Here is a 13476-nt window from a genome sequence, read left to right as displayed (position 1 = left end):
TGATTAAACGATGTTTAGGAGAGAAAAGATTGGATGTAATGTGAGTTTAACAATTAAGGAATTGTTTATAGGGTAAAAGAAAAGAGAAATATCATATGTAATTTAAAAAAACACATGATTGCGAATATAAACGTTACAATGGAATAGAATGAAATAGAAATTAAATGTGTGTACCATACTTTAGGTGAGACATTTAAATCAAATCAACGGTTATGATCAAATTAAAATTTCGATTGTGAACTTTTGGTGGGAATGCTTTGATTTTCCTCATCGCATAGAAAATAAAAAAGTAAAAATTATAATTATAATTATAATTAAAACGTAACTTATATAAAAATACATATTTAATAATTTATATTACATTAAATATTAACTATTAGTAACATATATATCGTATGATATCATATTTTATTAAAAAGTCATACAGATGAATGTTATTTAAATTTTTTGAAAAAGTTATATATAAATTATAAATAAAAAATATTAAACTTATATACGCACTGCACACAAATTTTTTCTCATTAAGTATTAGTTGATATCATATTTTTTATTAAGTTTAGATTAGTAATAAATTTCATTGGCATTTCACGATATAACATCATATCTATATATATATTATCGAATGATGAAGATATTTCATGATATATGAAGCTCTAAGATCTTTATTTATGCAGTCCAAAAGCCACAGGCCATATGAAGCAGTGCCTGAATCATTGCAAGGTTTAACCTAAAAAGGCATCATTACCTTCATCGACCTGTGAAGAATTGTAACAAAACAAAAAGGCCAATCGAGCTACATATAATAATTGATGATAAATAATTTAAAATGAAACAAAACAAAATGAAGAAAGTAGGATTCAACCTGATAAAATATATAAAAAAAACGAGAAATTTGAGAAAGAAAAAAGAACGAAGGAAATAAAGTGAAAATAGGAAGGAAAGATGAACCTCCAATTTTGCTTTCGAAAACGAAAGTATAATAAAGAAAAGCATGTTAGTACCATGAATACACGTCGTCATTTGAAACTGCAACCTCTCCAGAAAACAATGTTGACATATGAGAGACATGAGGATAAGTGATTAAGAAAAGAAGAAAAAAGTGATTGAGAAAAGAAGAAAAACGTATGACTTTGTATCCAATATTTGTCGCAATCTCATACAATGCTGGTTGTCTCATCCCCTGATCAACCTCCTCTCACCAACCTAGACCTGAAACAATTGGTTTATTGAAATCAAATACTACATAAAGAAGAAACGTTAATGATATTCCACTCTGAACATTACAACTCTTCATTTATCTATTTTCAAATACATCAGGGAATATCAAATGGTTGAATGTCTTGAATTTGATGTTCCCGTGAATTGTTATAGAAAAACAAATCGCGCATTAATCGTCCAAATAATTCTTTTTATGAAAATAAATCATATATTTTGGGAAAATGTTTTTATCTTATTTGTTTAGATTTTTTTCACAGGTATAATATTAATTTCAGTTTTTTTTATCTAACTCAATTGATTCCTTTTAATGCACACGTTTTAATATTTAGTTTTCTTCCAGTTTTTTTTTTTTGAATTGGTAGTTTCTTATCAATAATGAGTAAATGTATTAGTTTAAAAATGAATAGAAATATTAATACATAAAAACATAAAAAATTTAATAATCAGTTCTTAGATAATTAAATTTATTTCATAAATATATGATTGCATTTAACTCATATACTAAAAGCAGAAAAAACAAATTTTAAACTAAAATTGATTAAATAATAATTTAACTCATGAATCTTATTTAATGTAACTGAGGAAAAAACAGAATTTTTTAAAAAAGAAATAAACGTGTTTCCCTTTTTTTAGGTCTATGGTATTTTTTTCACCTTAATTATTATTGTTAATTTTACAATGAATCCTTTATGTTTGCAACGCCTTTTTTTTCATCAAACGAAACCTATCGACAATTTTTAATCCACCTTTTAATTTGGAAATGTTTTTTAAATACACCGCATAATGGATTTTTTAAATGCTTCTCATAAATTTGATTTTCTTTCAAACCCTTCCAAAAATATCCCCACCGTTCTCCTTTTATATATATAAAGATTAGGAAATTTCATCTTCTAGAATGTGTTCCTTCTTATTTTACTTATTTTTTTTTTAAAAAAATAGTTTACCATAACAAAATTCCGTAATTGTTTCTAAGACTATTTGTAGTCCCTTCAATATTGTAATTGTGTAAAATTCCATAATTTGTTTTTAAAAGTCCTTTTAAGCTTAATTTGGTGTTCTTCTAACTTGTTATGATATTACTATCATACGCTTTTCATGAATTTGAGGTCTTGATAGGTTTTGGATTCCCATCCATAATTGTGAATCGCAACTCTTGAATTGCATATCCTCTACAAATTGTGAATTCCAATTCTTTCACGACAAACGGTTTTAAAAATTGTTATTTTTTTCATTGCAACTCATTTCAAAATTCTCTACTAAAAAATATCCCTTAAAAATAAAGGGTTTCCAAACAGGAACTAACTCGAGATGTGGCTAGAAAATTTCAATGCAAAAACGTCATTTACAATTTTACTAAGGCTAACTAATCAAGCATGGCACCTATTCCATTCTCAGTGTTTGGTACATCCAATTGTCCCATCAATCACATAACCTAAAGCCTTGTACTTGTTTCATCAACCCTTTCCACGTTAGTGCTGTTAAAAATAAAACTTGGGAAAGATATTGTTATGTCCCTGCATTTTAAAGAAGAATAACAAATTATTACATAATTTAAATCTCAAAATACGGATGAATGTAGATAGATTCATATCTACCATAAAATTAATTCTACACAATACCTCAGATAAGGTAGGGTCATGATTTTTAATACTGACGGATTCCTTTTAACAAAAGTTTCCCACTCTTCAGTGTCGATTTTCCCATCTTGCTTTAGGTCAGCTTCCACGAAAGTCTGGACAATAATAAAAATACGATGTCAAACTTAAGCCTTCTATTTTGTTTGAAATAATTGATGCCAAAAAAATATAGGAGATACAACATGGCAGCCATAAACTATATTTCTTTCATAATGCAGCAGACAAATTATCTAGTATTATTTTGGAATTCTATAAGCATAACTAACCTTGTCAAGAATTGTTTCTATGACATCATCTGCCAACTTCATATCCGACTCAAAAAGAAGTGCAATTAACATTTCCTTGACCTGTTGGAAATCACAAAAAAGAAAAATGAATAAGCCCACTAAAAATTAATAGGATAGGAGTGCACAAACACTGAAGATAGATGCCATGAAAAAAATACACCAAACCAAAATGAAATCATCCCATCACATCAAAGACCTATCTCTACGTACGTGTAGGTTAGCACTTATTGTATTTGTATTTGTAGCAATAAGCACTTCAACAACTAACAATTATAAGGTTGGTTTGGTGGTAAATGAAGAAGGTAGAAAGGAAAATCACCATCCTACCTCAGGGCGCTCTATAAAGCCAGTATTGTGCAAATCATAGAGCCTAAATGAAACTGAAACAAGATACCAAACCAACCTAATGTATCAACAACTTAGATTACAGTAAAGTATTTCCAATAAATCATGGGCTAAGGATTTGAACTTTAACTTACAAGCTATCTTGTCTTTTAATGAAGCATTTGGGTGGAAAACATTGAGAGATCTGACAAAGTCTTCGAAGTCAACGACTCCAAGCTTCTTGACATCAAATAAATCAAAGATCTGCAAGTAGCATATCAATAGTCAATTGAAAGATTACTTCATAGAGATGCCACACAAGAATGACATAAAATGACATTTAAGATATTTATAAGTAGCAATAATCAAACATTGACTTCTATTTGCAAAGGAATCCTGGAGATGAGAAAAATAATATGCACGTATAAATTTGACAAAACCTGGATGGAAGCAAATGGTTTCCCAATAAATATATTACAGGCTTGTACTGAAAGGATTAATTAGTTGAGTTTCTTTCAGAAGAACGTCATAACTCATGAAACAGCAAATTTCTTTGATAGCCTACTTGCACAGCAAATTGTTGATCTAAAGAGTACTTTTGGGCCAGTCTACAGTCATTCACAGTTGCTTGCAAGAAACATAAACATTTATGGCATAGTCATTACTATGAAGAAAGAAAAGTGTGATGTGTACCCGATTTGCAAAAATGTTATCCTTTTTCTTGTTTTTGAAGATTGCCAATTGAAATTCTTCCTGTAAAGAAAGATCACCCCATAACCACAACATGGATAATGAATTAGATTTGGACAATATAATATGAAAAATTCATTAGCAAACAAAAAATAAACAAATCAAAAATCAAATATATGAAAGAAAAACTTAAGAAAACAGATATTTTATTGTATGATCATTCGAGCCTGGAAACATCATTGAGAAAATAACAACCGATTATCTTCGTTATTACATATAATTGATTAATTGGAAAATTCCAAACCAAAGCTATGTGTGGACTAAATTCTTGACAAAATTACAAATGCAAATATATGACCCAGTTTCTCATGACAAAATACCCATTGCAAGATAGATATCAGAATATAACTAAGTTCTTCACAGAGAATGAGTGGAGATAGAAACAATAAAAAGTAACAATCATCATAGAACAACTTATGCGCAAAAAAAAGAAGGTATTTTCTATGCAGTACCTTGCTTAGCAGTCCATCATTGACAATAGAATTGCTGATGCTCCTAAAAAGCACAAACAGTGCTTCAACCTCATTGACAGTAACTGGGAAGTGGAAAACAAAAAATTGATACACGAGTTTAAACTACAAAACTAACACATGGAGAAATAGAGACAAAGCAATTTTATAACAAATGCATCAGTAGATGGAAACGTTCTTCTAAATAATTGACAGGTAACAAGACACAACCATTTCAACTGAGACAATGAAACATATAACGTAGTTATAAACCAACAACTCTCAATTTTGTTTGCAGAACTTGCTGAAATGCATAGGCCTAAAATTGCGTGTTCCAAAGAGGAGAAGAACTTTGTAGCAAAGTGGCAGAATGGAAACTAATGGAAGATTATGGAATCTAATTCAACAGAAAAGACAGAGGTCTTAAATCTCTTCAATTTTGCAAGTGACCTAACAACATTTTCTTCAGTTTAGTTTACTTCAGAAAATACAGAAGAAATACAATTTATCTTAATTATTGCCTTACATTTATATACCCACAGATACAGCTATATTGACAGAGAATGGTCTTTTCATTTCCCTTAATGTGGCCAACATTAAGATAGAATACGAATGGGTAGGACCAAAGGGAAGTGCCTGTTTCTACTTTTAACAATAAACCAAACAAAGTGAACTTTGTTTTGTTTGTTACAAATAGGGAATCTTTCCCGTCTGAAAAACCTCACAGGCACAGGAGACATACCATACATAATTAAAAGCCCGTACAGACGAAATCATGAAACTTAGTTTTATCATTAGTATAATACTTATAAGATTCATCCAGCAAGACCAAAAGTAAATTTTCAATAAACAACTCCTCCGATGCGAACACAGATAGAATTCAATGAAACCATCACATATCATTGTACAAGAATTACAGCTTTGCATCAATTCATTGGAAAAGTTCATCAACTTACAAGCTGTCTCCGCTGCAAGATCAAGAGAATCCTCCCGTGCCGGAAACTTCCTCACAGACTTCGAGTTCATGCAGCCCATTATGGAAGAAATGCAGGTAAGGCAGCACAGCACAGTACCGGTGTACTCGAACTTAACTGAAATATATATCATCAAAACCATCTTAACTTTTCCAATTCCAACCAAATTGAAACACCATATTATATAAATAATAAACAATTCAACCCTCCAATAATTCATGGTAGATTAACTAAAAAAACAAAAAGTTGTCTCAGAAAAGCTAAAAGAAAGATGAAGAAAAAATTAAAATAATGATTGCAGTCCAAAGGATTCCAAAACATATATGTCAGAAACAATAATTGACAATTACCAAATGAAGGCCATGAGCTCAGGTGTCACAAAGAGACATAATTTACGTAATTATTGACGAATACTTTTTCAAAAACAAGTTAGAGCCATATGAAGCAAAAGGGCAAACAATAAACAACATATCAAGTAATCAAAGAAATAAAAAAAATTGACCTTGAATTTGGATTTATCCCATTACAAGCAATATGAAAAAAAAAAAAATACTTAAAACATAAAGAACAATCAACATCACACAATCCAATCAACACGCAACGGAAGCCAAAATTATAACTTTATTTCCATTATCTCGGAATCAAAGCAGGCTAAAAAAACAAATCAAGAAGATCAAATATCAAAAAAGAAAAAAAGAAAGAAAGAAAGAAAACCCACAAGCCCAATTGTTCAACAAAAGAAAAAGGAACAACAATAACAACAACAACAAAACCCACATTGTACTTTCCCAATTCCCCAACCATAAAACCCATCAAAGAATGAGCATCTGAATCAAAGCAAGTCAAACTCAAAAGGAAAAAAGAAACAGAGAAAAATCAAGAAGGAAATGGAATCATAACAAGGTTTTGTTAAAAAAATGAACACAAATAGAAGCAGATAGAAAAGAAAGTTACCCTCTTCGAAAGCGTGCGTGTTCAGAAACTTGGTATCGGAGCGAGTACGGCGACGGAGGTAGAAGCTGGTATAAAGAAAAAGGGTAGAGAGAGAAACTTGGGTTTACGCGGAGTTCGTAGATAGAGAGAGAGAGGGAGGAAAAAAAAGCGTAATTGTTAGTTTGTGATGAAGCCTTATATAATATGCACAGTTTAGAGATTCACTCTGTTCTTGTTTGTCTGAAACTGAAGTGAAGTTAGAAACGGTAACGGCGAACTCGTGTTTCTGGATGGCGGCAAAACCCATACAAAATTTAATATAAGTAAAATTATTAATTATTTATTTAATTATCTTAAAAGATTACTATATTGCTACTTCCGTATCTAAATATGAGATCTTTTAATTAATTTACATTTTTTAAAAAAATTGATTAATATGATTATATTAAATTTGCTAATAATTTATAGTATTTTATCAAAATCATTTTTAAAATATTCAGACTCATAATTTATTTTTTTTACTTAATTATTTTTTCATTTAATCAGTTAAGTTAATGTGTGTTGATCTTCTTATTTAATTCTAAGAGAAATAATGCATTAGGTATCATTAATTATGAAAATACCGTGTTGAGAATGACTAAATCAACAAAATTACTCTGATTTAAATTCATAGTTTTTTTTTTACAATTGTAGATGGAAAAGTGAAAATGGAATCATTGGGTATCATTTGGAATATTCCTGTTGTTAAATCAAGCACTTTCCTATTTAGTCAATTGCCTCACATGGGGTTCCTTTTACTTGATTTTTCCTCTTTTCATTCCAAACAAGAAAGAGAAGATTTTGGTTTTGAAATTTCCTGACAGAGAATAGAACTGCTCATATTTGTCAAACCCATTAATCACTTGTTCACTTACCTGCTGACCAAAAATAAAAAAACTTGTGCACTTACCTCATTTTGAATATTCCTACTGTTGAATCAACCAATCGTTAATAGTATTTAATCAGGCCCACAAGTAATGTTATGTAACTCAAGATCTTATTCCCTTTTTCATTTAATAAAATTAAGAAATATTTTAGTTTTTCTTTTATAAAATGTATTGTATTAATTTTGAATATTCTTTTTTTTCAAAATATATATCAGTCATGATAATTTTTAATATCAGTCAATATATTGATTTTGAATATTCTTTTTTTCAAAATACATATCAAGCCAGAATATGTGTTTCAATATTTCATAACATTAAATATATTATTTTCTTTTTTTATCCGTATGAAAAATTTACAACAACTCATATATATTGTTGAACCAAAAACTAAAGATGAACCAAAAATTAAAGTTGGACCTCCCTCAATAAATATTTTCTTATTCTAACATTATTTTTGCTATATTTTCTTATTCTAACATTATTCTTGCTATATTTTCTGAGGAATAACTTAATTCATTTTGATTTAGTAGATTTTTATAACACAATCAATGGTACAGTTAGAAGGGCGGTTCCATTCCTAATCGTTATTGAGTTTACATTAGATTGGTACTTAAGAGAATTAAGTATTTTAAACATGATAGTTCAATGTAAAGTTATTTTTAAGACTTAAAGACAACTTTGATTTCATTAGTTTAATTTCCAGTTTTGTCTCCTATTTTATTTTAAGAGAGATATTTAGTCTTTCTATTTTTTAAAAATCTATATTTTTTATTTAATTTTTAATTTTGTCCATATTTTTTTATTTCATATATTTTAATTAAATAAATATATTATCATAAGTCATTTATTGATAATACCTTAAATAAATATATTAGATTTATGATTCAATTGGACTAAAATAAAAAAAATAAAATATAAACAAAATTGAGGATGAGATCAAAACACTACAGGAAAAAAAAGCATCCTACGACATTGGTTTTGAGACGGTTATATAAAAATCGATGTAGTAAGTAAAGCAGTGACATTTTTGTAAATAATTGTAATCTTTTAAAAACGACTTTAAAAATGATTTACCACATCGGTTTTTAAAAACCATCTTCGAAAAGATATGTTTTCCCACTCTTTCATGTTGACGTGGTACATTTTAATTGGGTTAGTTTGGACAACCCTAAATCTCAATTTTTCTTCTACTTCATTCTTCCATTCTCATTGTTGTCATAGAGAGAGAGAGAGAGGCAGAGAGAAGAAACATCGCAAGAGCTGTTGCTCACTTCACTGCGTCCTAATGAGTGCATTGTGTCCTAATGAGCGTTCCAAGATGCCAGCCATGGATCTGGCCATTAAAGGCCAGAAACTTCAGGACCATCGTAAAGAAGAAGATGAAGAATGTTTTTGTTGTCGAAGAACAGAGTGTAGAAACCCAAGGACTTGTTTGTCTTGCTTCTAGAAAAGACCAGTTTCGCGTGTCTCGTGAACACTTGTTGAGGTAAAAGTGTATCTGTAGGGAAATCAAAGCTTAGCCACAAAACGACACCGATACTCTCCGTTTGGCGGAGAACGAGGTTGCCGGTGTTGTTGAGGAACAAAAGCATAGAGGAGGACAATGAAATGGTGTTTGAGGACCAAACATGGGACTAGTCAGCATCATTTAAGGCGAGGTTGCTGTTGTGAAGAAGCGAAAACTTTGAGCCCTTGCCATTCACAAGTTGATCACGGTTCCCCATCCATACGACGGTTGTGTTTCGTGTTTGGCCATAGGGTTCGGAATACCAAACGACGAAGGAATATGCGTTTTCGCCAACGGCAAAGAAACCAGCAGAGAGCATGCCGTTTGGAGAGATACAGGGCAACAGGTACTTCACCTATCTTTCATTCTTTACCATCTACCATGTGCTTTTTAATTGGAAACTGGGATTTAGTTAATAATTGAGTTTTAACATAATAATCTACAGGTACTCATCAAACTTGCTTTCATTTGTCACAGAAAACATTACTTGTTAAACGTGATGAAGTTTTTTTATTTTGAAATGATGTTCTGATTCAGTGTTTTGTAAACCTATTTCCTATGTCACTGACAACAAAACACTTGTTGCGTATTGGATTTCTTGGCATGGCCAAACCCTGAAGCCTAGAAATATGTGATGTGACTATGTTCTGTCTATATTTTGATTTGTACTTTAATACTGGGTTAGCCATCTATATTTATAAGTTGATTAAATTTGTATTTTGGAATGACAGTTATTTAAGCATTTGTTTGGGTGGTCCTCACTTAATCTTGGAAGTTGTCACGATCACACACTACTGCTATTGTGGTTAAATAAGATTGAGACCCTTAGCAAGTTTTAATGAGGGATAGAGTATCATTTTCGACAAAAAAATATAAATTCCATGCATATTTTTATGATGCTTCTTGATTAAACCTTGTTTTTATTTTTGATAAGTGAATGGTTTGATTCTGTCTTAATTAAAGTATGTTTTTGTAAGATTTTACACACGCGTTAATGAGTGTGTTGTGGCGCCCTGTTTAAATCGTTGATCTATGCACACTATTCTTGTCTTTGAAGCTTGCATCTTGATGGATCCTAGTTACTCTTCATGAAATATATCAATAGCTAAATTGACACTCGGAAAGTAGTAATTGAAATTATCTCTCTCCAAACTCAATACACCGTTGTAGGTTCATGACTCAATTACTATGAAGCACGGACGCGGCCCATCACCGGCGTGTCCCGCGTCGGACTCGCACCGGACACGCATGCGCGTATGACTCCGGTGCGACGTGGTGTCTGTCGCCTCCGCCGTCACCGGACGCGGTTGAACAGGAAGACACCTCTGGTTGGACTCGGCCCACCACGTAGACACGCGCGTCGTGGCCCATTAAGAGCCTTAGGTTTTTTTATTATTTATTTTAAAATGCTTACCAAAAAAATACATCTTCTGCCATTCTGTGTCTTCTCCTTCTTGTTCCTGCAAGCGCCTCCATTGCCGCATTCGTTTCCTTCCCCGCGCAGGTAAGCTTTGCTTCCTATTTCTTCTCTAGTTTTTCTTTTCTTGCTGCCTTTGGTTTTTCTTTTCTTCCTGCCTGATGCCTTTGGTTTTCCTTCGTTTAGTGTGGACTGTGGTGTTCCACTTTATTCTTTAAACATTTACACATTCTCTCTCTTTGGCTGTTATCCGCTGGGTATTACATGTTTCTCCATTTTTTTATTTTATTGTAAAAAGCAACTTCTCATTGTAAAAAGCACGTAGGCCTTTAAAGTATCCCACTTTATTTTATTGTAAAGGCTGTTTTCTCTCTCACACACACACATACCACTTTTCCCTTCTAAATGCATTTACCTTTATTTTATTGTAAAAAACAACTTCTCATTGTAAAAAGCATGTAGGCCTTTAAAGTATCCCACTTTATTTTATTGTAAAGGTTGTTTTCTCTCTCACACACACACATTTACCTTTTTTGATGTGAAATAGTCAACTTCACTATTTAATTATTTATCCATCTTATTTCAAATTTCAAACAAACCATACATGAACTATGCAGCACGAGGAGCTTCTAAATCTTTATTATTCTTTTTAGTTAAGTTGGAGATAAATTTGTTATGTATTTGTCATGTACTTGTTTTTGGAACGTATTTATTTTCACATTCCCGGTCAACATTGATTACAAATTACTTTTTGTTGTTTGTTTTTTATTTAGAAATTGTTTACATTAATTTTTTATTTTTTTAAATTGTTGTAGAGATGAGTGCTTCTAGTCCTAGTCAAGCTAAAGAACAAGATGATGATACCAAACCTTTATGGACCTATGTTACAAAGATAAAACGTGTAGCTGATGGTGGAAATTATGAGATAAAATGTAATATTTGTGATTTTACCTTTAATGGGTCTTACACTAGAGTGAGGGCACACTTGTTGAAGATGACAGGAAAGGGAGTTAGAGTTTGTCAAAAGGTAACAGTTGTCAAACTTATAGATTTGAAGAAGATAGACAATGAGGTTACATTGAGGGTGGAGAGGTCAAAAACAAAATCTGTGTCATTGCCTTCGGTTTCTACTCAACACCAAATGGATACAAACACTCTTGGTGTTGATCCAAAAAAGAGAAAGACATCATCTGTAGAAAATCCCTTTAATTTGCAAGCTAGAGAAACACTTGATCATGAAATTGCTAGGATGTTTTACTCTTTGGGGCTGCCTTTTCATTTAGCAAGAAATCCTCATTATAGGAAGGCATTTGCCTATGCTGCCAATAATCAGATCAGTGGTTACCAACCTCCATGTTATAATAAATTAAGGACAACATTACTTCAAAACGAGAGAAGACATGTGGAGAATTTTTTACAACCAATTAAAAATGCATGGAGCCAGAAGGGTGTGAGCATTGTTAGTGATGGATGGAGTGACCCGCAAAGAAGATCTCTTATTAATCTCATGGTTGTCACGGAGAGTGGACCTATGTTTTTAAAGGTCATTGATTGTTCAAATGAGATCAAAGACAAGGATTTCATTGCCAAACATATGAGGGAGGTAATTATGGAGGTTGGGCACTCAAATGTTGTGCAAATTGTGACGGATAATGCAGCCGTTTGTAAAGCAGCAGGTTTAATAATTGAGGTTGAGTTTCCTTCCATTTATTGGACTCCATGTGTTGTCCATACATTAAATCTTGCTTTGAAGAACATATGTGCAGCCAAGAATACAGAAAAAAATAATGTTGCTTATGAAGAATGTTCTTGGATCACCCAAATTGCGGATGATGCAATGTTTGTGAAAAACTTTGTCATGAGTCACTCTATGAGACTATCAATTTTCAATTCATTCAATTCATTGAAATTGTTATCCATTGCTCCAACAAGATTTGCCTCCACTATTGTAATGCTCAAGAGATTCAAGCAATTGAAGAAAGGACTCTAAGAGATGGTCATTAGTGACCAATGGTCTTCTTATAAGGAAGATGATGTTGCAAAGGCTAAATTTGTGAAAGATACTTTGTTGGATGATAAATGGTGGGATAAGGTTGATTATATTCTTTCTTTCACTAGCCCTATCTATGATGTTCTTAGAAGAATGGATACAGAAGCTTCATCTCTCCATCTGGTATATGAGATGTGGGATTCAATGATTGAAAAGGTGAAGAATGCCATATATCAATATGAGAGAAAGGAGAAGAGTGAAGGATCAACCTTTTATGAGGTAGTGCACTCCATATTAATTGACCGTTGGACTAAGAGTAGCACTCATCTCCATTGTTTAGCTCATTCTTTAAATCCTAGGTAATTGACTCTATACTTTTTTACTTACATTTTTTTTAGAATTACATAAATTTTAATCATGTATATATTTCTTTTTAATTGTAGATATTATAGTCATGAATGGTTAAGTGAAGATTCTAATCGAGTTCCTCCACATCAAGACATGGAACTCACTCGTGAAAGATTAAAATGCTTCAAGAGGTTCTTTCTTGATGTGGATGTAAGGAGGAAAGTGAATATTGAGTTTGCCAACTTCTCGGATGGAAGAGAAGGTTTTGATGATCTTGATTCTTTAAATGATAGAGGTCAAATGGATCCAAAAGCTTGGTGGCTAGTTCATGGCATTAATGCTCCAATACTTCAAAAGATTGCCCTTAAGCTACTTGCACAACCTTTTTCATCTTCTTGTTGTGAAAGGAATTGGAGTACATATTCATTTATCCATTCTTTAAAGAGAAACAAGATGACACCACATAGAGCTGAAGATTTAGTATTTGTTCATAGCAACCTACGACTTCTCTCAAGGAATACTCCACAATATCATCAAGAGGAAACTAAAATGTGGGATGTAGCTGGAGATGATTTTGGGTCACTTGATGATTGTGGTATTCTTGAAATTGCTAGTTTGTCTTTAGATGAACCAGAGTTAGAGGGTGTCTTTTTCAATGATGATTGCTAGTTTGTGGAATTCTTGAAGACTTGAAGTTGCTAATTCATCATCTTGCT

At 31.8% G+C, this 13476-nt stretch overlaps 3 protein-coding genes across 4 annotated transcripts; 2 read left to right on the top strand and 1 right to left on the bottom strand.

Annotated features, from left to right (window-relative positions):
• Positions 1-2517: 2517 nt before the first annotated feature.
• Positions 2518-6858, bottom strand: LOC100811767 (calcineurin B-like protein 1). 2 transcript variants are annotated; one of them, XM_006600801.4, is made up of 9 exons: positions 6594-6858; positions 5622-5756; positions 4669-4751; positions 4160-4219; positions 3622-3730; positions 3470-3522; positions 3122-3202; positions 2838-2950; positions 2518-2732 (listed from the first exon to the last, which is right to left on the bottom strand). In XM_006600801.4, the coding sequence occupies exons 2-9, from the start codon at positions 5698-5700 to the stop codon at positions 2651-2653; spliced, it is 660 nt and encodes a 219-aa protein (XP_006600864.1). In that variant the 5' UTR covers positions 5701-5756; positions 6594-6858; the 3' UTR covers positions 2518-2650. The 2 variants fall into 2 exon arrangements, with proteins under 2 accessions (XP_006600864.1, XP_040867149.1); XM_041011215.1 differs by lacking the exon at positions 6594-6858 and having other exon boundaries at positions 5622-5927.
• Positions 6859-11239: 4381 nt separating this feature from the next.
• LOC112999970 (uncharacterized) lies at positions 11240-12412 on the top strand. The gene has a single exon (XM_026126490.1). It carries the CDS (start codon positions 11240-11242, stop codon positions 12410-12412), a length of 1173 nt encoding a protein of 390 aa, XP_025982275.1.
• Positions 12413-12415: 3 nt separating this feature from the next.
• Positions 12416-13476, top strand: LOC112999969 (uncharacterized). Its single transcript, XM_026126489.2, has 2 exons — positions 12416-12771; positions 12856-13476. The coding sequence occupies exons 1-2, from the start codon at positions 12416-12418 to the stop codon at positions 13427-13429; spliced, it is 930 nt and encodes a 309-aa protein (XP_025982274.1). The 3' UTR covers positions 13430-13476.

This window comes from Glycine max, chromosome 17 (genome assembly GCF_000004515.6).
Source record: "Glycine max cultivar Williams 82 chromosome 17, Glycine_max_v4.0, whole genome shotgun sequence".
Taxonomy (NCBI): domain Eukaryota; kingdom Viridiplantae; phylum Streptophyta; class Magnoliopsida; order Fabales; family Fabaceae; genus Glycine; species Glycine max.
This window is presented reverse-complemented; position numbering and strand designations above follow the sequence as displayed.

Coding starts and splice junctions, on each gene's coding strand:
- LOC100811767 (XM_041011215.1), bottom strand. CDS start 5,859: ATGAATTATTGGAGGGTTGAATTGTTTATTATTTATATAATATGGTGT. Junction 3,523..3,621: donor ATTAAAAGACAAGATAGCTT/GTAAGTTAAAGT, acceptor ATCTTGTTTCAG/TTTCATTTAGGCTCTATGAT. Junction 2,951..3,121: donor TAGAAACAATTCTTGACAAG/GTTAGTTATGCT, acceptor ATTATTGTCCAG/ACTTTCGTGGAAGCTGACCT.
- LOC112999970 (XM_026126490.1), top strand. CDS start 11,240: ATGAGTGCTTCTAGTCCTAGTCAAGCTAAAGAACAAGATGATGATACC.
- LOC112999969 (XM_026126489.2), top strand. CDS start 12,416: ATGGTCATTAGTGACCAATGGTCTTCTTATAAGGAAGATGATGTTGCA. Junction 12,772..12,855: donor GCTCATTCTTTAAATCCTAG/GTAATTGACTCT, acceptor TTTTAATTGTAG/ATATTATAGTCATGAATGGT.